The sequence below is a fragment of the Sinocyclocheilus anshuiensis genome, unplaced genomic scaffold, assembly GCF_001515605.1.
Source record: "Sinocyclocheilus anshuiensis isolate Anshui unplaced genomic scaffold, SAMN03320099.WGS_v1.1 scaffold208, whole genome shotgun sequence".
NCBI classification, from domain to species: domain Eukaryota; kingdom Metazoa; phylum Chordata; class Actinopteri; order Cypriniformes; family Cyprinidae; genus Sinocyclocheilus; species Sinocyclocheilus anshuiensis.
Genome location: NW_015557186.1, coordinates 1,846,796 through 1,871,728, shown reverse-complemented (window position 1 = coordinate 1,871,728; position 24,933 = coordinate 1,846,796). Strand labels below are relative to the sequence as shown.

The window sequence follows — 24,933 nt, the reverse complement described above, 5'->3', positions numbered from 1 at the left end:
GCATTTTGGGATCCAGCATTTTATGCTTTGTGCACATTTTAGCAAACGCAGAAAAAGTGCAATTATTTAATGCATACATGCTATGTACAGTATTCATCCCACTGAAGTAGTACGAGCAAGAAGCTCTTCTCTCTCTCTCTCTCTCTCTCTCTCTCTCTCTCTCTCTCTCTCTCTCTCTCGTACTCCAGGGATGGATTTGGAGGAAAAACAGCCAGCGCTCGTTCGTCAGGGCAGTGAGGGGGCCGCCACACACCTAAAAATACAGCCGCACGCCACTCACTAGCTGAAATTTCAATTAAGAGACGAGCACTTCATCATTATTCCACTTGGCTGATGATTACCATCTGACATTTTAACACTCGCAAACATACTGATATATATTCTGCCACTTTCTCGGCGAGAGGAAGAAGGCAATCGTGCAATTATCACTTCAAGCCGTCGATCATTTAATCTTTTCTTTGATAGATTGGCACACTTTTGATGAGAGCGGGTCAGAAATGATACGCCCGCAAACCAAACAACTTCGCCCATGTGCCGCTAAAATGAGAGATGAGGGCTGTAAAACACAGAACGTGTCAGAAAATGGCCTTTATCCTGGGTTTTTAAGAGAAAGAAAGCCTAAGGATAATTTTGCTGCTTCTCATTCAGGTTAGACTTGCTTTGAACAGTTCTGGGTGTCCGTTCTTCGGATATCAGGAGTTTAATGGCTGACATACTGCCGGCAATGGAGGTGAACCTCCGCTGATAAGACTGTGTGTGTGTGTGTGTGTGTGTGTGTGTGTGTGTACTGTAAGCGGAGTGTATCTCCTGCACTGCAGCTGTAATGGGTCAGATAGATGCTACAGAGCTTTGCTTTGTGATAATGTTCAACATGATTATCATGAGATTTCAGGTAGTTGCCAAGGCAAAATTTCTCAATATAATTTAGTTTAACTTACTAAGTACTAAAATAACTAAAACTAAAAAATAATACTACAAAATAAAAATTAATAAAAACAATAGGCATAAAAAAACAATAAAACAACTAAAATTAGAGTGAAAACAGAAATATAAAAATAAAATCTAATTCAAGATATTAACAAAAACTATACAAGTATATACATGAATAACAATGTGTAGATTCGATATGCAGCTAATTTTTCTACTTTGTGGCTAGTTATTTCACTATCATTAAAATAGTTTTAATTCATATTTTAAATTAGATTTTATTTGTATATTTTCTGTTTTCACTTTAATTTTATAGTAATTTTTATTGTTTTTTTTTTTGTCATTTTTTATATATTTAAAAAAAAATACTTTTTCATTTCTCATTTCTTTTTTATTTTTTATTACATTTTTGGTTATTTTAGTACATCAACTTAAATGAAATGAAAATGAGAAATAATGCCTTGGCAACTAGCTGTAATAAAATAAGTTTATGTTTTTTTATATTAGATTTTATTTCAGTTAATGTTTATTTTGTTTAAAATAAAAAAAACTATTCGTTTTTTTTTTTTTATAGTTAATGATAACAACCCTGCTTGTGATGCAAGGTGTGATGACAGGATTTCAGCTGATGACAGATTTACAGGTAATTTGGCTAAATGTAAATGTGACAATCAAAGCCAATCAGATCATATTTGATGTTTAATATGCAGTTATGTGAAGCGATTACTCATAACGTTGTACAGACAGAGTGATCCTATAATGTGTCATGCTTAGGAAAAATGAATGTTTTTTTTATGATTCAATACTGTACAATAGTTTTGTATTTTAAACATTTATTTGCGGTGCTACACTTTTGCCTGCTGCCAAAATTTCAAACATTTCTTTTTGTTTTTACACACTGATTATTTATTTATTTATTTGTTTATTTATTTAATATTTTATTTCAAGTAACAATTTTTATTTTATTTTTTTACTTTTTTTTACTAGTTTTAGTTAACTATAATGATCCTGATCAAAAATCTGTGAAATAATATTTTTGGTTGGGTTTATAATAATAATAATAATAATAATTATTATTATTATTATTATTATTATTATTATTATTATTGTTGTTGTTGTACCTTAATTACTAGTCTGTTGCAGCACTGAAAATAAATTACACCCATTTTACCCTCACAATTTTGAGAAAAATACTTTTTTTTTTTATATTTATAGTCGATTTTTGGTAAACTGCATGAAAATCAATGTGGGTCAGTTTGATTCCCAGATTTAGCCCAGCAGGCGCAGGACTCTTAAACCCACTGTACAATAGAGAAACTGCAGATGTGTTTGTGTTTCAGCAGGATCCTGTACGGAAGACTGAACTTAACAAGCTCGAGCAGACCTGCAGCAATGAAGATTAATCCAATATTTGCGTTTCTCACAGCGATACACGAATGAATATCAGGAACACCGGAGGAGAATAAACAGCCTCAGACTGATCAAAGACACACAGAAGTCGCTTTTAGCTTCTCCGTGAGATGCTTCAGTTCAAATGACCTGATTCACTTCAGTCAGTCTGTAGGCCTAATGCTGAACGGTTTTTACTTCGTCACTGTACTTTAGTGCTCTGTTGAACGATCCTCCCAGCGTCCCACAGTTCACTCACTGACCGCCTGATGAACTATAAACAACTTGATTTAATAACAGATCGACTGCAGCGCAGATTCTGAATCAGTTCTCTGGGAAAGAAAATCATCATTAACCCTGCAAAGACTGACATATGAAGTAAAAGTCAGATTTATTTTTTTTTTTTTTTTAATGGAACACAAATATACACATACCCTAATTAAATAATACTCCAGTAAAATAATAGTTTTCAATTTTACTTGAGTAAAGGTACAGAAGTACTTGATTTTTTTTTTTATGTACTTAAGTATTAAAAGTAAAATGTACTGATGAATCATGTTTATTATTTCATTTATCGAATACTTGACAATAAGATTAGTGCAGATATTCAGTGTTGTAAATCAGGGTTATTATAGCTAACTAAAACAAAAAACATCTTAGTTACTTGAAATCAAATAAACAATTATTGAAATAAAATAAAACACATAAAAAATTTAACTTATTTAATTTCAGCTAGTTGCCAATGCAACATTTCTAATTTTCATTTAGTTAACTTCATGTACTAAAATAACTACAACTAAACTAAAAATGAATGGAAAAAAAAAATAAAATATATATATAGTAGTCAACATTTGAAGTGGATCAAAACCTTTCATAACTAAAATTAAAATGAAAAAAAAAAAGTAAAATATATTTAAAATTAATAAAAATATTATTAAAAACTAAAATAGTATCTCAAAAAGTCTAAAATATATTTGTTTTAATTACACTTTAAATACATTTTTAATTACACTTTAAATAAACCTAAACAAACTGCAATTTGATGCAGATGCTGATATTTATATAGACAAAAAGATGCAATTCTGTTGCTTGTAATGTAAATCAATGAGATCTTTATAACAGTAGAGCAGATGCTGACATAAAATGATCTAAATATCAGTCGTCACTCTATATCTCCAATAATATGTCTCAGTAAGATGAGATTGAAATGATCCAAACATATAATGCAGTGATTGAGAGCTGAAGAAATAACCGTGAGATGTTCTGGAGGCTTGTGAAGATCATTCCTCCGCTGAGGAACAGTGAAAGTAAAGCTTCTGGAAACAAACGCTCCTCAAAAGATCCTGAGGATCAGATTTGAGACTCTAAAACATGATTGATGGAGAATCAAGTAAAGCTGAGCTGCTTCAGTCCAGTAAGTGTTCATCTGGAGATATTACTGCAGTTATTCTGACCTTTACTTGATCAAAATCAGTCAAGATTTGACACGAGAAGCTCCAGCTGAAGCTGGACATTTGTGCAATTACACTAAAAGAACTTTTACTGGATAAAAAGTCTAAACTATCAATCAGACGACAGAAGACATGGAGGAGATTGTGTGCCTCAACAAGGCTTTATAGGGTTAAAAAGTAGTGGGTTGATTTTATGAACACTTGTGAAAAAGGAGTCAGAGTTTTGTTTGTTGTGGTTGAGCTGTATATTCTGGATCAGAATCAGACCGCTTCTTTCTTCAGTCTGTGTGGGTGTGTTTGGTCAGAGCGTGGACCGAGCGCAGCTCTTCTCTTTATCATCATCGAGTGTTGCTTTGTTGCGATGAGTCAGCGGTGATCATGATGCTCCTCTCACAGAAATTGTTTAGGAGCGTGTGGGAACCTGAGGGCGGATTCACTGCAGAAAACAGCCCTGAATATCCATACGCAGAGCTCTGCATGCATTGATCTTCTGAGCTGCAGATACTGGAGAATTCATTTAGAGTTTCTTTACCCTTTTTTAAATTCATGTTCCTGGTCTTGATGTGAATGATTCATCTGTGCATGTTAAACAAATCAAAATGTAACTCGCTCAACTTCTGAAACTACTTTTGTTTTTGGGAAAGTCATCAATTGCATCGCTCACTTTTCACCGTCTAATAAAAAAAATCAATAAAAACTTCAACTTATTTTATTTCAGCTCGTTGCCAAGGCAAACTTTCTCATTTTTGTTCAGTTGAACTAAAACTAATAAATTAAAATTAATAAAAACATATATAGACAAAATAACTACAACTAATAAAAATGACAAAAACACAAGAAAATCTAAATATCTAAAATTTGAAATAAAAACATAACTATAAAATTAAAGTGAAAACAAAATATATATTATAAAGTCCAATACAAAATATTAACAAAACTATAAAAGTATATAATAGGTGTTGCTACTGTATATATTTGATGTTTAATATGCAGTTATGTGATTTAGGTTATGTAATTAATAAAAACTAGACATATAAAAAAAATAAAAGGACAATAACTTTAACTAAAATTAATCAAAACAGAAATATAAAAATAAAAGTCAAAATATTAAGAAAAACTATAATAGTATATCAATGATACTAAAATAACAATGTATATACTTGATTTTTATATGCAGTTATGTGACTATTAATCTAGAAATATTATAAGCAATAGAGCTAATAATAAAAAAAAAAACTACAACTAAACTATATTGAGTAAAAATGTGAAATTAATAAAAATGTCAAAAGCACACAACAATTGAACACAATCTAAAATTAGAAATAAAAAACAATAACTCAAAGTGAAAAAATCAACTTCAAAAAATTTAAAATGAACAATACTACTTTATATATTTGATGTCTAATATGCAATTGTGCGAAGTGGCTACTTTATATATACAGTATATATTTACATTACCAAGTTCACATATAGTTACATCACATTGCCAAAAAGTACAGTAAAAAGGTTTACTTAAAAAAAAATAAACAAATAAATAAAATCAAAATGTAACTTTTATTTAACTTCTGAAACAACTTTCCTTTTTGGGAAAGCCATTAATTTCACCCATCACCGTTCACCATCCAAATAATGAAATTGATCATTTTTTAATTATTATTTTAAATTGAATATCCTGTTTTTTGTTGTTTTTATCACTTTTTTTTCTTGGAAGCATGTCAGAATGTGTGTATTTGTGTCAGAACGCAGTTCATAATGCAACACAATGGTGTGAAATGGTGCTTGTGAAGCATTTGCATTTATGTTTGAAGCTTAAATGAACTGGACTCCATAAGCTAACTGATAAATACACTGACGTTTTACTGCTCAGATCAGGCAGAAAGATCCTTGAAGTAACTGCACATGTCATTTTTATAGTATATCACAAATGCATTTTCTAAAGGCAAACGCTGTGCTGTTTTTACAGTGAATCAGTGCAGATCTGCTGTAATGAAGAGTGTGGAAACGCTGAGACTGCCGTAAGAGCCTCGCGCTACAAACGCTGCTTTGAATTAGCCTGAACAGGAGAGAGACGTCAGCACATCAGAAATCGCCTAAAAGCCTCCGTTTAATTTCATTCCAGCCGTCTCGTTTTCCAGAACTGATTGCTTTTGTATTCCATTATCTAAAAGAAAACCGGGACGAGATATGGCTGAATGCAAATGCGACGCCTATTTGTGTCAGCCTGTCCTCGTCAAAGAGTTTAATTTCAGGTTTAAAATGCAAATGTGGCCTCCATCTGTTTGAATAGAGTTGTGTTCATTTATTAGCACGGGAGGGTCACTGGAATAAACGCCTTTGCTTTGAGTTTGAATGATTTAGTTTAGTGTGATGTTCTAAAATAACTAAAACTAAAACTGAAATAAAAATGTATAAAAACTATATATAAAATAAATACTAAATATTGAAAAAAACATTACTAAAACGCTATAATTAAAATGAAAACATAAATTATAAAAAGAAAAACAGATTCAAAATATTAAAACTTTACAATTTTAACACTGTTACAAGCAAAAAATGGTTTTATTTTTAATTACCTATAATAACCCTGGTACATATGGGACATGAAATGAGTATATAATGCAATAAGTATATAATGAGTTTAAATAAATATACATGAACTACATGTACTGTCAAAGTAATCAGGAGAATTAAAACCAAAACTGGTAAATGGACATTTATTGCATTTATATTTCAGTTTTTACAAGCAGATATGACAGTGAACTAGCATTACTCAACATACAGTGATTTAATACACTTCTATCAGTAAATGCATTTTACATGAAGCCACAAGCAGCACAACTGCTCTTTGCTTCAGCATTGAGCGCATATTCATAACTAGTTGCTTTCAGATGGTACAGTACACTGATAATTGCTTCTGTGCAGTTAGAGAATGAGGCAGGTCTGAGTAAAGAATATTAATCCATCACTAATTAGGGCCTGCAGTACTGTATTATATTTGGCATAATGGGCCGGTCATGATTCATCAGACCTGTGCGGCGTCCTGTTGTTCCTCTACATTGTTCAGCAGCTCTTTATTCTCTAACGGCGCGTCATTGTGTGCTAAAACACCGTCAGAGTCTCACGTCTGCAGAGAAAAAAAGTCAATTCATTACTGAACTGACATATGAAATAATAGTCAGAATTTTTTTACCCATTTTTTAAATGGAACAGTTGATTGAAAAAAAAAACTTTTTGCATACTTGACCTTGAAAATCTTGAAAATCATATAGTCATTTGCATGATTCATGTACCAGTAATTGAATGTTACGAATGTGTTTTCCGTTGTGCGTTTTCCATATTAGGCATATGGGGGGAAAAAAAAGTACATAAGTATCTTATGCTCTGCTTAAGGCTGCATTTATTTCATCAAAAACAGCAGTAAAAAGATCAATACTGTGAAATATTATAATTTAAAGAACTGTTCTTTGTTTTAATATATGTTAAATGTAATTTATTCCTGTGATGCAAAGTTGAATTTATTTCTTACAATTCTGCATTTACATTTACATTTATATTTCGCAATTCTATTGATATCTTGTAATTCTGTTTATATATCGCATTTCATATTTTTTCTTGCAATTCTGAATTTATATCTTGCCATTCTGTTTTTTTAGTTTCCACCATGAAATAGGTAAATAAATAAGGTAAATGTTGCAGTCGTGGCCTAATGGTTTGAGTCTCGGTTCCACCCTCAATACCATGACTGAGGTGAGACCCTTGAGCACCAAACCCACAACTGCTCCCCGGGAACCACAGCAAAAAAAAAAAAAAAAAGGCTGCCAACCCTCTACATTGCGAGTAAATCACTCCCATGTGTGACTAAATCTTCACTCCGGGCGACGAAATAATGTCTAACATTAGCCATTGGCTAATAAATTCTTCAATTTTACTCACCAGTGTGTGTGTGAGAGAGGCTAATTACAAGTTTCACAGATATATTTTCACTCGCTGAACACTGAGCGCTTGAGAGTTTCGCTCTCCGTCAACCGATCTGTACCATTTCAGTTCAGCTCAATGGATGGGCAGTGCACCTGTATCGCAATTCTGCATTTATATCTCATAATTCTGCATTTATATATCTCGCAATTCTGCATTTATATCTCATAATTCTGCATTTATATATCTCGCAATTCTGCATTTATATCTCGTAATTCTGCATTTATATCTCGTAATTCTGCATTTATATATCTCGTAATTCTGCATTTATATCTCGCAATTCTGCATTTATATCTTGCAATTCTGTTCTTATCTTACAATTCTGCATTTACATCTCACAATTCTGTTTATATATCTCGCAATTCTGCCTTTGTTTCTTGAAATTCTGTTGATATCTTGCAATTCTGAGTTTATGTTGTGCAATTCTGCATTTATGTTGTGCAATTCTGCGTTTATATACCTCTCAATTCTGTGTTTATATATCTTGCAATTCTGTGTTTATATATCTCTCAATTCTACATTTATATCTTGCAATTCTGAGTTTATGTTGTGCAACTGTGCGTTTATATATCTCGCAATTCTGCGTTTCTTTTCTCGGAAATGCAAGAAAAAAGTCTGAATTGTGAGATAAATAGTCGCAATTATCTTTTTAAATCTTTTATATAATTCCTTTAAATAAAAAGACCATTACAACTGGGGCCTTTTAAATAAAAATTAAATAACTGGTCCTCCCCAGTGTTCAAGACGTGGTTAAGGCCATCTCTGGTGTTGTATTAAAGTAACCCATCCCATGGAGAACATCAGCCTGATCCTGTTGGTGAAAGGCATTGCTGTTGTTGTTGTTATGATGTGGGACTCGTGTGCCATCGATGCCCTGAGGACCGTTTACACACTCGATCTCCTCCAGAAGACATTATCTGAGCTGACAGCAGTCGATTTCAGAGGCAGCTCCAGCTTCAGGATTGAATAAACACCATAGATGGCTTGGGAAGGGGTCGGGACCCGTGATGTCAGGAGTCCAATCTAATGCAAACCCGCTTTCTATATCTGGCACGATGTGGAAACTCACTCGCTGCGGGAGCTTCTCTCGGACTCGCGCTCGCACCGTGGGATTCGTCTAATATTCATTAGAAAGATTAATTTCCCTGCACGTAACAGGTGCGACTGCTAACATTAATTGTTTTGGCAGCGTCGCAGCCTCATAATGGATCAATATCTGTCAGTGGGCTGCATTCCAGCGCTGAGATTACAAACGTCGGCGCTGGGAGAATTACAGGCTCCGAGGAGCCACCAACACATTGAAAATGATTGTTAATACGCTGCACGAGCGGCTGCCATCCAACAGCCTGTGGCCCAGTGATGTCTGTGTGAACAAACCCGAATTACTGAACGGGAACAAACATCCGCCGCAGTGCTGACGGTCACCAGAGCCGTTACTGAGGTTTATAGGTGGTTTCTTACTGTCTGAAGGTAAAAGAGTCCTGGTCTCTAGATGTGACTTGGTTTTTATGTACAGTATCTCACAGAAGTGAGTACACAATGGTGGCCACACAAAATATTGACACTTTGGGCCCAATTTGGACATTTTCACTTAGGGGTGTACTCACTTTTGTGGCCAGCGGTTTAGACATTAATGGCTGTGTGTTGAGTTATTTTGAGGGGACAGCAAATTTACACTGTTATACAAGCTGTACACTCACTACTTTACATTGTAGCAAAGTGTCATTTCTTCAGTGTTGTCACATGAAAAGATATAATAAAATATTTACAAAAATGTGAGGGGTGTACTCACTTCTGTGAGATACTGTATATATCAGCATTATATCTGCCACTAGCCCTTTAGATATCTAGATATATGTAAGAATACGGTTATTGGATCTACATTATCTTTCAAAAGTTTGGGGTCTGTAAGATTTTTCACATTTTTTCTAAAGAAGTCACTTCTGCCCACCAAGGCTGCATTTATTTGATCGAAAATGCAGTAAAAATAGAAAAACTGTGAAATATTATTAAAATAAAATTAAAAAAGCTATTTTCTATGTGAATATATGTTAAAATGTAATTTATTCCCGTGATCAAAGCTGAATTTTCAGCATCATTACTCCAGTCTTCAGTGTCACATGATCTTCAGAAATCATTCTAATATGCTGATTTGCAGCTCAAGAAACATTTCTGATTATTATTATATGTCGAAAACAGTTGTACTGCTGAATCTTTTTTTTTTCCAGGATTTTTTGATGAATAGAAAGTCTAAAAGAACAGTATTCATTTGAAATATAATTTTTTTTGTAACATTATAAATGTCTTTACTGTCACTTTTGATCAATTTAATCTGTCCTTGCTGAATAAAAGTATTACTTTATTGTAAAATAAATAAATAAATCACTCACCCCAAACTTTTTAACATTTGTGTATTTTAATTAAAATACAATCCATTATTACAACATGACACATAACCAAATCCAAATGTTAACATTTCCCACACAGCAAATATATATTTAGTTCATAAAAATATTTTAAATATATGTTAAACAATGAAGGTCAGTGAAATATCCATTTGAAATAGAAAATATATTTAGTTTCAACTTTCATATACCAATATATATATATATATATATATATATATATATATAAACAATTATTTCAGGAAAATGAGTTGCCTATAGAGAGGCTAAATGCAAATGAGTGAATTAGCATACTAGAGATCAAACAAACATTATCAAATAATTTTTTCATATATTGTAATCTTGTAATTTTGGGAACATTGTAAAGTACTTTCCTTGCTGATTTTTATTCAGATGTGTTATATGTTCACATGTGTTACAGACCACAAATAAAGTTCTTCAAATTGATGTATTTTCTTGGATTGAAATATATGGATGGCAAAATATATTTTAAATGCTTATATATTTTTTTTAATTTTGTCAAATATACATGAAAGTTTTTTTTTTTTTTTTTGCTGTATGGGTTAGCAAAAATAACAGATTTCTCATTAAGATTCAAACAGTGATATGTGTGTTTGAGAAGTTTGGATGACGCAAACACTATAACCATAGAACCATCAGTTTGCCACACTGGGTTTAAAACCACTTCTCCACGTCTCACCTGGGACCGAATGAGGTTTGAGCACTGCAGTTTAAACACAAGCCACTTTACTCATTCACTTACTGCGTGAATTTGCATGTGTTTTTTCCTCATAGAGACTCTTTGCTATTCATGAATCTCCACAGCAGAGTTTAGCTGCATTTAGACGGCAAACACACATGCTTTACATGCTTTGCTTCATTTAAAAATGCAAAACTATTTCTAATTGCTAGATCATTATTATGCATGCCGTGTTTATGAGTTAAAATTAACCGAGAGGCTACATCAAATATTTGTAGTTTTAAAAATTCATGTCACACCTCAGGACTATTTAAAGCGAACTTGTGAAGGAAAAGAAAGTTAATTAAATTATTAAATTTAACAAGTTACATGATCTAAAATATAAATTTTTATTTGCACATGCAGTACTGTTCAAGTTTGGGGTCGGGAAGAGATTTCCTTTTAGGAAATGAATACTTTTATTCAATAAGGATGCATTAAATTGATCAAAAGTGACAGCAAAGACATTTATAATGTTACAAAAGATTTCTATTTCAAATAAATGCTGTTCTTTTGAACGTTCGATTCATCAAAGAATCCTGAATAATAAAATTTCCACAAAAATATTGAGCAGCAAATCATCATATTAGAATGATTTCTGAAGATCATGTGACACTGAAGACTGGCGTAATGATGCTGAAAATACAGCTTTGATAACAGAAATAAATTACATTTTTACATATATTCTAAAATAAAAGTTATTTTAAATTGTAATAATATTTCACAATTTTTACTGTATTTTTGATTAAATAAATGCAGTCATGGAGAGCAGAAGAGACTTCTTAACAAAAAAGCCATCCCTAATACACAAGCATCATGTCATATATGTACCGTCATCAGTTCGTTCCCTCCACGCCTCCAGGTCCATTGATGGGACGTTCCCGCAGAACACAAAGTCCTCTGGGTAAGATCCCAGTCTGAACGGATCGAGGGGAACCTCCGTCACGCCGCTGTTGTCACAGATGACACGAGACAGAGAGTGGGTTTGGAGTTCCTGTCTTTGCTTTGGGGAAAACACACCAGGATGTTCCCACCAGAATCTGAAACACACAACAGAAATATCAACAGTTTGACTGATGCGATGTCTTATTCTTGACATTTTGACGAACTCAGACTAAGTTAATCATTTCACACACACACACAAAAAAAAACAGACGCAAAATAAAACTGCGCTGCAAAAATGATTTCCTTATTCAGTATTTTGTCTTGTTTTCCAGTGTAAATATCTAAACACTGAAAGCAAAATTATTAAATATTAAGTCTTGTTCTCTGAAAAATTAAGTTAAGTTTGAAATTGATTCATGAGTCTTTTTGACCGATTCACTCAGAAGAATCAGTTCATGAGAGTCGCACTATTTGAACTACAACTGCAACTCTTAAGAAATGGTTCTTTTGATGAAATCAGTTAAAAAAGACTCTAATTTTAATTTTAATTCAACCTAATGTTTAATATTTTTTACTTAAAGAACCATTTATGATAACAAAACTCTGATCTGAATGAGATCAAACCATTCAGCAAACCAATAACTCATTAGTTTGAAATTGATTCATGAGTCTTTTTGACCGATTCACAAAAAAGAATCAGTTCATGAAAGTTGCTCTAATCAAAAGTAATTTTAAGAAAGTAATTTTACAAAACTAAAACACTTTTTTACTTATCTTAATGCTTAATTTTTTCATTAAAGAACCATTTTTGATAACAAAACTGATCTGAATGAGCCCTAAGCAAACCAATAACTCATTAGTTTGAAATTGATTCATGAGTCTTTTTGACCGATTCACAACAAAGAATCAGTTCATGAGAGTCACACTAATTGGACCACAACTACAACTCTTATGAACTGCTTCTTTTGAGGCAATCAGTCAAAAAGTGGGAAATAATTATCGTAATTTTTAAAACTCTGGCCCGAATGAGCCCTAAGCAAAGCAATAACTCATTAGTTTGATTTTGACTTGTGAGTCTTTTTGACTGATTCCCTCAAAAGATCCAATTCACGAGAGTCGCACAAACAAGACTTAATATCTTATGTCATTCTGCATCTCAAGGAAATGTATATTGATTTAAGGATCTTTAGACATTTGACTGTATTTTGACTGTATCTGAGCAGTTTCTGCTGTCACTGCAGACGTGATTCAGACCGTGTTTAACGCAGCATCAGCGAGCGCACCTGTCACCTTCCCTTAGAGTCTTCATCTGTTTCCCGATCAAGCATGCGAACAGCGGACCGGTCCTGGCGCCGGACACCGGACGCTCCAGCAGACCTCCCAGCCACACGTCTATGTTGTTCGGATGGCCGTACACATCCATTATTTTCTCCACCAGAACACCACTGCCGACCAGCTCAGCGAGATCTGATCTGGTTTCAACTCTGTCAAATCCACAGAAAGCCCTCCAGTCATTGTAACCTGTAATAGATCAACCAAGCAGATTCAGGTTTTCAGATCACATGCTTATTAAATACCAAATAATAGTAACGACGAAGAATTATACTCTTTAAGTTCTGTAGAAATTGCATACAAAATTATTCCAGTTCAAAAGAGCTGCAGTCGTAGTTCAATTAATGCGACTCTCATGAACTGATTCTTTAGAGTGAATCAGTCAAAGCGACTCACGAATCAATTTCAAACTAATGAGTTATTAGTTTGCTTAAGGCTCATTGTGATCAGAGTTTTGTTATCATAAACATTTCTCTAATGAAAAATATTAAACATTAAGTTACACATTTTTTTGAAAGTAAAATTAATATACTTTTAACTGATTTCCTCAAAAGTCTCAGGTCTATTGATTAATATTAACAGATGCAAAATTTGCCTTTAATAATGTAAATGAACACTAACATGAATAAATGTAGAAATATTTTTAATTGTTAGTTTGTTAACTAATGTAGTTAACTATTGTTAACGAGTAGAACCTCATTGTAAAGTGTTACCCATTAATCTATAATAATTATATTAAACAAAAATAATACTTATAATTACTCATAATTAGTATTTTTTATTAAAGAACCAATAATGATTACAAAACACTGATCCGAATGAACCATAAGCAAACCAATAACTCAGTTTGAATTTGATTTGTGAGTCTTTTTGACTAATTTGCTCAAAATAATCAGTCACTTAAACGAATCAGTCGCTCTAACTGGACTTCAAATGCAACTGAAAAATATTAAAAAAGACTTAATTATAGTAATTGTACTAAACAATAATAATACTTTTGTTCTTTTGAGGAAATCAGTGCAGGGTTACTGATTAAGTATCTTAATTTTTATTTATTGTTTTTCAGTTGTAGTAATTTTATTACATTAAGTAATTTTGAGGAAATCAGACCTGTGCTATTTTAGTATCATCGAGATATTATTATAGTTTTTATAAATATCTTGAATCAGTTTTTATTTAGGTTAGGTTTTCATTTTAATTCATACATTTTTTTTAAAGTCTTAGTATTTTTTTGCAGTTTCGTGTTTTTGTCAATTTTATTATTTTTTTTTTAAATATATATAGTTTTTATTAATTTTTATTTCAGTTTTAGTTATTTTAATACATTAAGTTAAACTTCATGAAAATGAGAAATGTTGCATTGGAAAGTAGCTGAAATGAATTAAAAATTTGTTTTATTTTTTTTAGTTAAGGTGTATTTTATTTAAAGTATGTCAGTAAACAGCAGTGTGCATTATTACATAAGTGAAACATTTTGAGGAAATCAGACCTGTGTTATTTTAGTAGCACTGTTTTGAATCAGTTTTAAATTTTATATTTTATGTTTAATTTTATTTAAAGTTTTAGTAATTTTGTTTTAATTTATTAGAGAGCAAGAGAGAGTGAGAGAGAGAGCGTGAGAGAGAGAGCGTGAGAGAGAGAGAGCGCGCGCGAGAGAGAGAGAGCGTGCGCGAGAGAGAGAGAGCGAGAGAGAGCGCACGAGAGAGAGAGAGAGCGCGAGAGACCGAGAGAGAGAGAGTGCGAGAGAGAGAGAGAGAGCGAGAGAGAGAGAGAGAGAAGGCAAGAAGGGCCTTTTATGCCATCAAAAAATCTATCCAAATTGAAATACCAATTAGAATCTGGCTCAAAATATTCCAATCAGTCATAGAATCTATTGCATTATATGGCAGTGAAGTGTGGGGGCCTCTCCTAAATCACCAATTCGACAAATGGGACAAAAATCCGATTGAAGCCCTGCATGCTGAGTTCTGTAAGAGTCTCCTCAGAGTACAGAGGAACACACCGAACAACGCATGCAGTTGAACATTAAAGCATGTCAACATATTCTGTTACACCAAATACACAAAATAATGATCTTTAAAACAGCATCATATGACCCCTTTAAATAAATTGTTATTTTATTTATTTTTTACATCCAGTTATTAAATGAAAATGTTGCCTTGGAATCTATAGCTGAAAAAAAAAAAGTTATTTTTATATATGTATTTTATTGTATTCTGTTTTATTTCAGTTAAAGTTTATATATATATATATATATATATATATATATATATATCTCTATGGCTTAGTTTAACAGTAATAACCCTGATGTAATGACCTGGTAAGCCGTGGTCTCGTCCGCGCTGCAGGTTCAGAGCAGCCAGATCCAGAGTCTCTGGGATGTTGAGAACCAGCAGTCTTTCCTTCAGCTCTTCTGTCATGAGATGCTCCTGGTTCTGCAGAGCAGCCGGTCGACCGAGAAGCCCCCGCAGGACCGGATCCAGCCCACCTGTAGAGCGCAGAACATGCTATCAAACACCAGCCATCCCACAAACAGAGTCTGACTAAAAGCTCCTTACCTCATTTCCCCTGGTAAACAGAAACAACAATGTTTTCAGTAAAATGACCTCTAGATGTGCAACTGATCTGAACTTCAAACTATAAATCATTCAGTTACCAACCAAATGAGAGAATTATTCAGTGCTTCATTAATGACTCAGTCAGTAGCAGCAGTAATTATTTACTATTGACATATTCAATATTTCTGTCCCTTGCCTGGACATGTCTGCATCAATCAGCTCTATAATGTAACTCTCTCTCTCTCTCTCTCTCTCTCTATATATATATATATATATACAGAATATACATTTTTGTTACTTGAAATAATAAATGTGAAAACATACTTTTTTATTTTTCCATTTACATTTTTATTTCAGTTTTAGTAAATTTAGTATTTTTTTGAGTATTTATATTTAGCTATCATTTATTTTTTATTTCAGTTTTATTTTTAGTACTTAAACTTATTTCAGTTAGTTACCAAGGCAAGTTTTTTTTAGGTTTGTTTTATTTATTTATTTATTTAATTGCATCATAACATAACATGACATATACAATTATATTTACACAGGTTAAGGAAAGAAAGAATATATATATTTTTTTTTCTTATGCAATTGAAATTTCTTTTTGTTTCAGTTTTAGTAATTGTAGTACTTCAACATTTCAGTGTTTTAATTTTTTTAAGGTTTTCATAAACAATTTAGAATATAGTTTTTTTAATTAATTTTTAGTTTTAGTTATTTTAGTACATCTTTAGTTAAACTAAATGAAAATGTGAAATGTTGCCTCTAAATAAAATAAGTTAAATTATATTGTATTTTATTTCACGATTTATTTTATTTCAAGTAACAAAAAAATTATATACTATATAGTAAATCTCAACTGCCTGTTTTTTAAATTAAATTTATTTATTATAATGTATATATATATATATATATTTATAGACCGCTACTTTGAGCATTTATCACTGAGAACTGGTTACTGAATTTGGCTTGCAAACTCTACACTGCAAACACATAGTTTTTAATACGTTTCTACATAGTCTTTTTGCCTTGTTTTCCAGTTAAAATATCTAAAAATTCTTTAAACAACCACTGCAGATTTCATATTTTTATACTGTAAGTGTAAAAGTTAAAAACAAGTTACCAAATCTGCTAGTGCATTAAGACAAAATACACTCATAATAACTACTTTATATTAGATACAAACTATGATTTTTAGATATATTTTAAATATTTAATAATATATTTAATACATATTTATATATAATATTTGTATATTTTAAAAGCAAGACAAAATAAATTAAGAGTGTGATCTCAAAATGGATCAGATTAACCCGCAATAAGTCTGGCTAAACTAGATTGTCATTAGTCTCTGATAGTGTTTGGTTTGATTTGAAGCCCGAGCGCACCTTCTCTAACGAGTCTCCAGGGGCTGAAGAAGGTCTGATGGAGGCTCAGAGAGGAGAAGCGCTGGTGTTCCTGGAAGCTCTCGTTGAGTCTCCTGAGCCGCGGTGAGATGGTCACGTGACCGAAGCGAAACGCAGCCGTGGCGAACACGTTTGACACCGACGGGTTCACAGAGTCGTTATAGCCCGCGTACGGCCCGAGATACTCATCAAACGCTTCCCGACCCATGATCTTGGGAACGTAGTCTCTCATGGTTATGATCTGCAGGAACAACAATATCAAGAGTCAATCAGTATCTCCTTTACAAAACCTAGTGAGCTGCCTTGTTGTCACTGAAATTGCTAGTAAATTTCACAAGTAATTACAAAGAAATGGCCAGTAATGCATTGAATTAAACATGACATTTTGAAGTAGAAAGACTGAAAAAAAATTTTTTTCTTGTAAAACATACTCGAATAATGCTTCATAAAGACTCACCATGAAGTCCAACAGAGTTAATATGCTGCCAAACTAATGACACAATACGCTAAAAAATATAATGCATACACAGTGCACACAAATATTGGCTAAAAAATACAATTTTAATCAGACTAAACTATTTTTATTGATATTTTCAGTACTAAATAACATAAAGAGTATTTATGATCATTTCTCTTGCTTTATCTGCCATTTTGGCAGTGCTATTGAATTATTATTTATATACAGCATTATTTAATATTTTAAGTATTAGTATTTATTTTTATATTTCCAGTTTTCATTTTAGTTTTAGCAATTTAGTCATTTTTATTAGTTTTTTTTTCTTCTAGTAATTCTATTTAGCTATCATTTATTTTTTATTTCAGTTTTGGTTTTAGTAATTTAATTTTAATATAAATATATATATATATATATATATATATAAAATTGTAGTAACTTCAACTTCAACTTATTTCAGTTTTTAATTTAATATTTATATTATATTTTATGTCATCTTTATTTAATTTAAATTAACAAAAACAATTTGTTTATTTATTTTATTGCATCCTAATAATCATAACATTACTTATGACCTTTAGTAATTAATTTTATACAGGTTAAGGAAAACAAACAAACAAAACAGTTTTAGTTTTAGTAATTTTAGTACTTCAACTTTAAACATTTCAGTTTTCCTTTTAATATTAATATTGAATTTAATGTAATTTAATTTAAATTAAATTAATGTTATTATTTTATTTTATTTCAATTATTCAATTGCATCATAACAATCATAACATGTCTTATATATGACCTTATTTAGTGATTAATTTTATGCAGGTTAAGGAAAGAATAGAAAAAAAAGTTTTAATTTTAGTAGTTGCTAAGCCATTTAATATTTAGTTAATATTTATATTTTATGTCAGCTTTATTTTAATTAACAAATACACATTTTATACCGTTTCATTTTATTTATTGTATTGCTTCACAACATAATATGAATGAAATACGTCATTATTTTGTGATGAGTTTTACACAGACCAAGGAAAGAAAGAATAAAACAACAACAAAAAAAGGTTTAATAAATTTTTTATTTCAGTTTTAGTTTTAATAATTTGAGTACTTTAATACTTATTTCAGTTAGTTGCCAAGCCAACATTTAGATCTTTTATTTAATTTTTATTTTTTAAGTTTCAGCTTTATTGCAATTAATAAATATTAGTGCTGTCAAACGATTAATCACGATTAATCGCATCCAAAATAAAAGTTTTTGTTTACATAACATATATGTGTGTACTTTGTATATTTATTATGTGTATATAAATACACACCCATACAGTATATATTTTGAAAATATGTACATGTATTTACATGTATATATTTATATTCATATAATTTATATTATATACAAACAGATTTAATATATAAACATAACATATTTTTCCAAAATATATACATGCATGTGTGTGTATTTATATATACATAATAAATATACACAGTACACACACCTATATTATGTGCACAAAAACTTTTATTTTGGATGTGATTAATCGCGATTAATCGTTTGACAGCACTAATAAATATGCTTTTTTTTTTTTTTTTTTAAATTGCAGCATCTCTCACAAAACTGCAGATTTTGTGTGAGATGCTGATTCGGGACGTCCTGTGCCTGGAGATAAGATGAGATCGTGTGGCTCATTCTCTCTGTGATGCGCCTCTAAAATTTATTCCATCTTATCGCTGTTTATGAAAATAGTCCAGCATTTCACCTCGAGAAGCGCGACGTCCTCCACACAGAGATGTTTCACAAGCGTGTCTGACTGACGGCAGGCCCTCCACAGAGGGACGTTTAAATTAAACCCGCTGTCCGTAAAAGTGCAGCACTGGAACCTGTTTTTACTGCTTGTGTGAAGTCGGCCCCTGCGGGACGTTGTTAAAACACTGCGCTCCGTTTGATGTGTGCCATTTCCATGGCTTCTGTACTGCTTTAGAGTCACTTTAATTCAGGGAGCCGGTGCTTGTGCGAGCCATCAAATGTGTCTTCGATTCGGCGAGGGCCGCTCGGAAAGGACCAGGGCTTTACTTCCACACCTCGAGGCCTTTAATCCCTGAATCTCTTCTCTGCCCAGTGCGGCGAATCTGCTTTTCTGTCTGTCTGACACAGAATGGATCTGATTCTGCTGGTCGAAATGAAGTGATGCCGCCACATTCATCAGGTTAATGGTTTAAGTGCATTCAAAAACTCATTTATAAACCATGCTGCATCATATTTGCTGAATGAAATCCAAGTTTCTTAATAATTTTTGGGTGCTGATGTCAAAACTTGTGGCTGTTTTACTCGAGCATGTCACACTTTCTTACAAAATATGTGCATTTGTAGCATTTTTGCTTTTAAAAACAATAAAAAAATAAATATAACTATATATCACTAAATAAAATATATAAATGAATAAATACATAATTTATTTTTATTTCAGTTTTAGCTTTAGTAATTTTAGTAGTTCAACTTTAACTAAAGTTATTTGCCAAGCCAACATCTCAATTTTTTAAGTTTTCAATTTAAAATGTATATTTTATGTTAGCTATATTTGCATTAAAAATACGCTTTTTTAAGTATGTTTTACTTATTTTATTGCATCACAACATAACATGAATTATATATAACCTTATTTGGTGATGAAATATACTCAGGTTAAGGAAAGAAATAATTAAAACATTAACTAATTAAAATAAAATAAAAAGCAATTTTAGTACTTTATAAAACATATATAAAACAAACTAACAAAAACAAAATATGAAAAATCTAGTTGACAAGGCAACATTTCTCATATTAATTTAGGTTACTTGATGTAGTAATATAATTAAAACTGAAATAAAATGTATAAAAACCTAAGAATAAAAATCTTCATTCTTATTTTGTGGGGAAAAAAAACTGTACATGATGACTGCAAAAGACAAATATATATAAAAATATAATATATATAAAAACTAGTTGCCAAGGCAATATTTCTTATTTCCTTTTAGTTTAAACTGATATATTAAAATAACTAAAGCTGAAATAAAAATTAATGACAAACTATATAAAAACCTAAGAATAAAAATCTTCATTCTTATTTTATGAAGAAAAAAAAACTGTATGTGATCAACATTTTTTAAATAAAATTTAACAAAAAAATATTTAAGGAAAATAGTTGCCAAGACAACATTTCTCATTTTTATTTTTATATATATAAAAATGTGAAAAGCTTGAAGTTTGAAGATTTTACTCAAAATCAATGAAATGTGGTTAACATGATTCAACACATTGCTAGCATGTATCTAGCATGATTTAACACATTGTTAACATGATTTAACACATTGCTAGCATGTTTCTAGCATGATTTAACACACTGTTAACATGATTTAACACATTGCTAGCATGTTTCTAGCATGATTTAACACACTGTTAACATGATTTAACACATTGCTAGCATGTATCTAGCATGATTTAACACATTGTTAACATGATTTAACACATTGCTAGCATGTATCTAGCATGATTTAACACATTGTTAACATGATTTAACAGATTGCTAGCATGTATCTAGCATGATTTAACACATTGCTAGCATGTATCTAGCATGATTTAACACATTGTTAACATGATTTAACACATTGCTAGCATGTTTCTAGCATGATTTAACACATTGTTAACATGATTTAACACATTGATAGCATGTATCTAGCATGATTTAACACACTGTTAACATTAACACATTACTAGCATGTTTCTAGCATGATTTAACACATTGCTAGCATGTTTATAGCATGATTTAACACATTGCTAGCATGTTTCTAGCATGATTTAACACATTGTTAACATGATTTAACACATTGTTAGCATGTTTCTAGCATGATTTAACACATTGTAAACATGATTTAGCATGTAGCATGTTTCTACCATTTTAACACTTTGATAGCATGATTTAGCACATTGTTAGCATTTTTAGATGTTGCTAGCATGATTTAGAACGTTGCTAACATGTTTTAACATATTCCTTACATCAGTGGTTCTCAACCTTTTTTTCCACCGGGCCGCACGCATATCATTTACATATTACGTCAGCATGTAAAACTAAAATGAATTGTAAAACTGAAAGTGTTTTTTTTTTAAATTGTGTTCAGCATGGTGGGCCGCATTTGAATTCGTGACGGGCCGCAGGTTGAGAACCACTGCCTTACATGATTACACATCGCTAGCATATTTTAACATGTTGTTAACATGTTTAATATGTTGCTAGCATGATTTAGCACATTGCTAGCATGTTTTACATGTTGCCAACATGATTTAGCACGTTGATATGTTTCAAGCATGATTTAACACATGGATAGCAAGATTTAGGGCGAATTCCAAACGGAAGTGAGCATCCCTATGCCCTACTCCCTTCGAAGGGAAGAGCCCTTGAAGTGTGTTCTTTGAAGGGTGTAAGGAATTACTGTATAAGCGTTTGGGGCTCCCTTGGCGAAGGGAATGACTGACCAAATATTACCTTGACAACGCTGCGTGTGTGTGCCGCATTCAGCACTCCATCAGTTGTTGCAAATATATATTTCTTCTCATTATTATTATTTTATTCAAATATTGTCTAATTGTGTCTTATTTACTATTAAGCTTTTTCAAACTAAACTTGCTTAAACTTGCTTACACTACCATCTTAAATAATATTTCTGATGAAAAATATTTTGTATTACATTAAAATAAAGATAAATAAATTTAAAATAAATTAAAATTTAATTAGCCTATCCTACTTACATTTGTGTCGAAATCAACCACATATTTGCTTTAAAATGTGTCGCAAGATCTCCTAACTGAAGATCACATGATCACAACCGGAAATCACTTCCGTGAAGTGACCATCGCTTGTTCCCTTCACTAACGGACTTCTGGAAGGGCCCTTCGTGAAGGGATTCAGTTGTTCACTTTCGTTTGGAATGTCCCTACAAATGGCGTCCCCTTCCCGAAGTGCCCTTCAAGGGCGCAAAAAAGCCATTTGGAATTCGCCATTAGCATGTTGATAGCATGTTTCTAGGATGATTTTGCACATTGATAACATGATTCTAGCACGCTTTAGCATGTTGTCCTATTATAGCCGTTAAGCTTTGCTAATGCTAGACAGCTTATACTCATGTTATTGTACAAAAGTTTTCACCGCCTCAATTAAAAGTCTATTATGGGACTTTTTGTCATTTTGATCGTCTGTTTAAAGGGGTCATATGATGCTTTTAAAAAGAACATTATTTTGTGTATTTGGTGTAATGAAATGTTTATGCAAATCTTCCCACATCGTGACGTAGACATGTGGGGGCGTGTTAGAACGAGCCGTTTTAGGTAGGCGTGGTTGACTCTTAACTTTTATAAAGAATATCTCTTTGGATTTGAGACTTTAGTCTTTGCAACTTTACAGATCTTCTTTATGCACCAACAGCTTGTAACACTTCAAAGAGAAAGGAAAAATTTTAATCGCATCATATGACCCCTTTAACGAAAAACGTAAGTCTGATTAAAAAAGGTACAGAAGAAGCAGCAGCAGCTGCTTAAACAGTATTTCAGTATGCTGGCTTTGTCAAGCAGACATAATTAGCTCTTCAGTGTTTAGCACAGGTGAAAACATGCGTCAGATTCAGATCTGACAGTACTGTGTGTAGCAGAACTGACGGTTTTATCTTCTGCTGATGTGTGATTTTTGGTCAGCCGAGACAATGAGATGTTCAGAATCAGTAATTGCCCATCAGAGGTCACGTTTGTCAGGCAGAAGTAATTTATGGAATATATTTTGCATACATATTCTTGTGAAGCCAAAGTTTCATTGCGCCAAAGAAACAATTTGTGTTAAAATACTGCTACGTTGCTACGTTTTATACGTTTTGATGATAGGATGTGAGGAAAACCTTTCCTGTGAATTTCAACCAAAAAGACAAACTATGATGTTTATCCATCCTAACCAAATAATTTGTATTTATTTTTTATACTAAAGTTTGGAGTCTGAAACATTTTTTATGTTTTTGAAAGAAGTCTCTTATGCTCATCAAGGCTACATTTATTTGATAAAAAATACAGTAAAAACAGTAATATTGTGAAATATTATTACAATTTAAAATAACTGATTTCTATGTGAATCTCTGTTAAACTGTAATTTATTTCTGTGATCAAAACTGTATTTTCAGCATCATTACTCCAGTCTTCAGTGTCACATGATCTTCAGAAATCATTCTAATATGCTGATTTGCTGCTCAATATATATATATATATTAACTATTACAGATTAAACGTGTTGCTAGATATATTAAATATTAAATATAAACGATACATTAATATAAATTGTATTTATTTTTTATTTATTGCTTTTTATTTATTCATTGCAAATGAATAAAAAGATTGTATTTTTTTGAGCTAGTTGTTAAACTAGTTTTTCTCGCTGTGTGGCGGTGTGTCTGTTACCTGATGCAGCGCCCCGATGATCTTGCGCGTCTCCTGGTAGATGACCTCTGACCCCCAGTGAGGGTTGAGTCGTGTCAGGTGTTCGGCCAGCCGGTTGTGTTCTCTCACCCAGAGCGTGTGCAGGACAGACAGGGGCAGGATCTCGTTCACCCTGCTGTCACCGGCTGTGAAGCACTCGACCCGCGCCGCCGGCTCTGAGCCGGGCTCCTGGAGGCACGCTGATGGCTGCACGGACACGAAGGGCAAATATGGCCGACTGTCATCGCTGTATTCACTGTTGACGGCCAGCAGACCTTCAGCGCTAGACAGGTTTCGCAGGGTTTTCTCCAGATCTGCCGAAGGGCCGTAGACGGTCGATGCGTCGATGAAGGACGTGACTGAATTCATCTGCTGTCGTTGTCCAGCGGGACGCACGTCTGTCTGGACATTAATGCAGGCGGGTGAAGAACGGAAAAATGGAAGACAGCTTTTATTGCTGGACAGTTTACCATCCTTGGGAGTCTGTGAAAGAAAAGAAATTACTGTATATAATTTTTTCAGATTTTGTTAAACCTAAAAACATTGTTATATGTAACCCTGGAGCACAAAACCAGTCATAAGTGTAACTTTTCCAAAATTGAGATTTGTACATCACCTGCAAGCTGAATAAATAATCTTTCCATTGATGTATGGTTTGTTAGGATAGGACAATAATGAATAGAAAGTTCAAAAGAACAGCATTTATTTGAAATAGAAATCTTTTGTAACATTATAAACATCTTCACCTTTTATCAATTTAATGCATCCTTACTTAACCAGATTTATGGTATATTTATGGTATATAAAAAGTATTATTGGATGTTAAAATACTATTTCTAAATACTGATTGAAAATAACTAATTTCTTATATTTACTTAACAAGGTATTACCATTGCACATGCAAAAACTATGATAATACCACAGCATTAATATATAT

At 32.3% G+C, this 24,933-nt stretch overlaps 1 protein-coding gene across 1 annotated transcript in view; it reads right to left on the bottom strand.

The window, feature by feature from the left end:
* Positions 1-9,012: 9,012 nt before the first annotated feature.
* LOC107678715 (thyroid peroxidase) overlaps positions 9,013-24,933 on the bottom strand; it is a 30,405-nt gene continuing 14,484 nt past the window's right edge. Inside the window, exons 7-12 of the mRNA XM_016474085.1 lie at positions 23,979-24,479; positions 17,050-17,308; positions 15,421-15,591; positions 13,055-13,292; positions 11,718-11,926; positions 9,013-9,206 (exon numbers count right to left, since the gene is read on the bottom strand). Coding sequence (XP_016329571.1) covers positions 9,013-9,206; positions 11,718-11,926; positions 13,055-13,292; positions 15,421-15,591; positions 17,050-17,308; positions 23,979-24,479 — 1,572 coding nt within the window. The remainder of the gene's footprint in view (positions 9,207-11,717; positions 11,927-13,054; positions 13,293-15,420; positions 15,592-17,049; positions 17,309-23,978; positions 24,480-24,933) is intronic.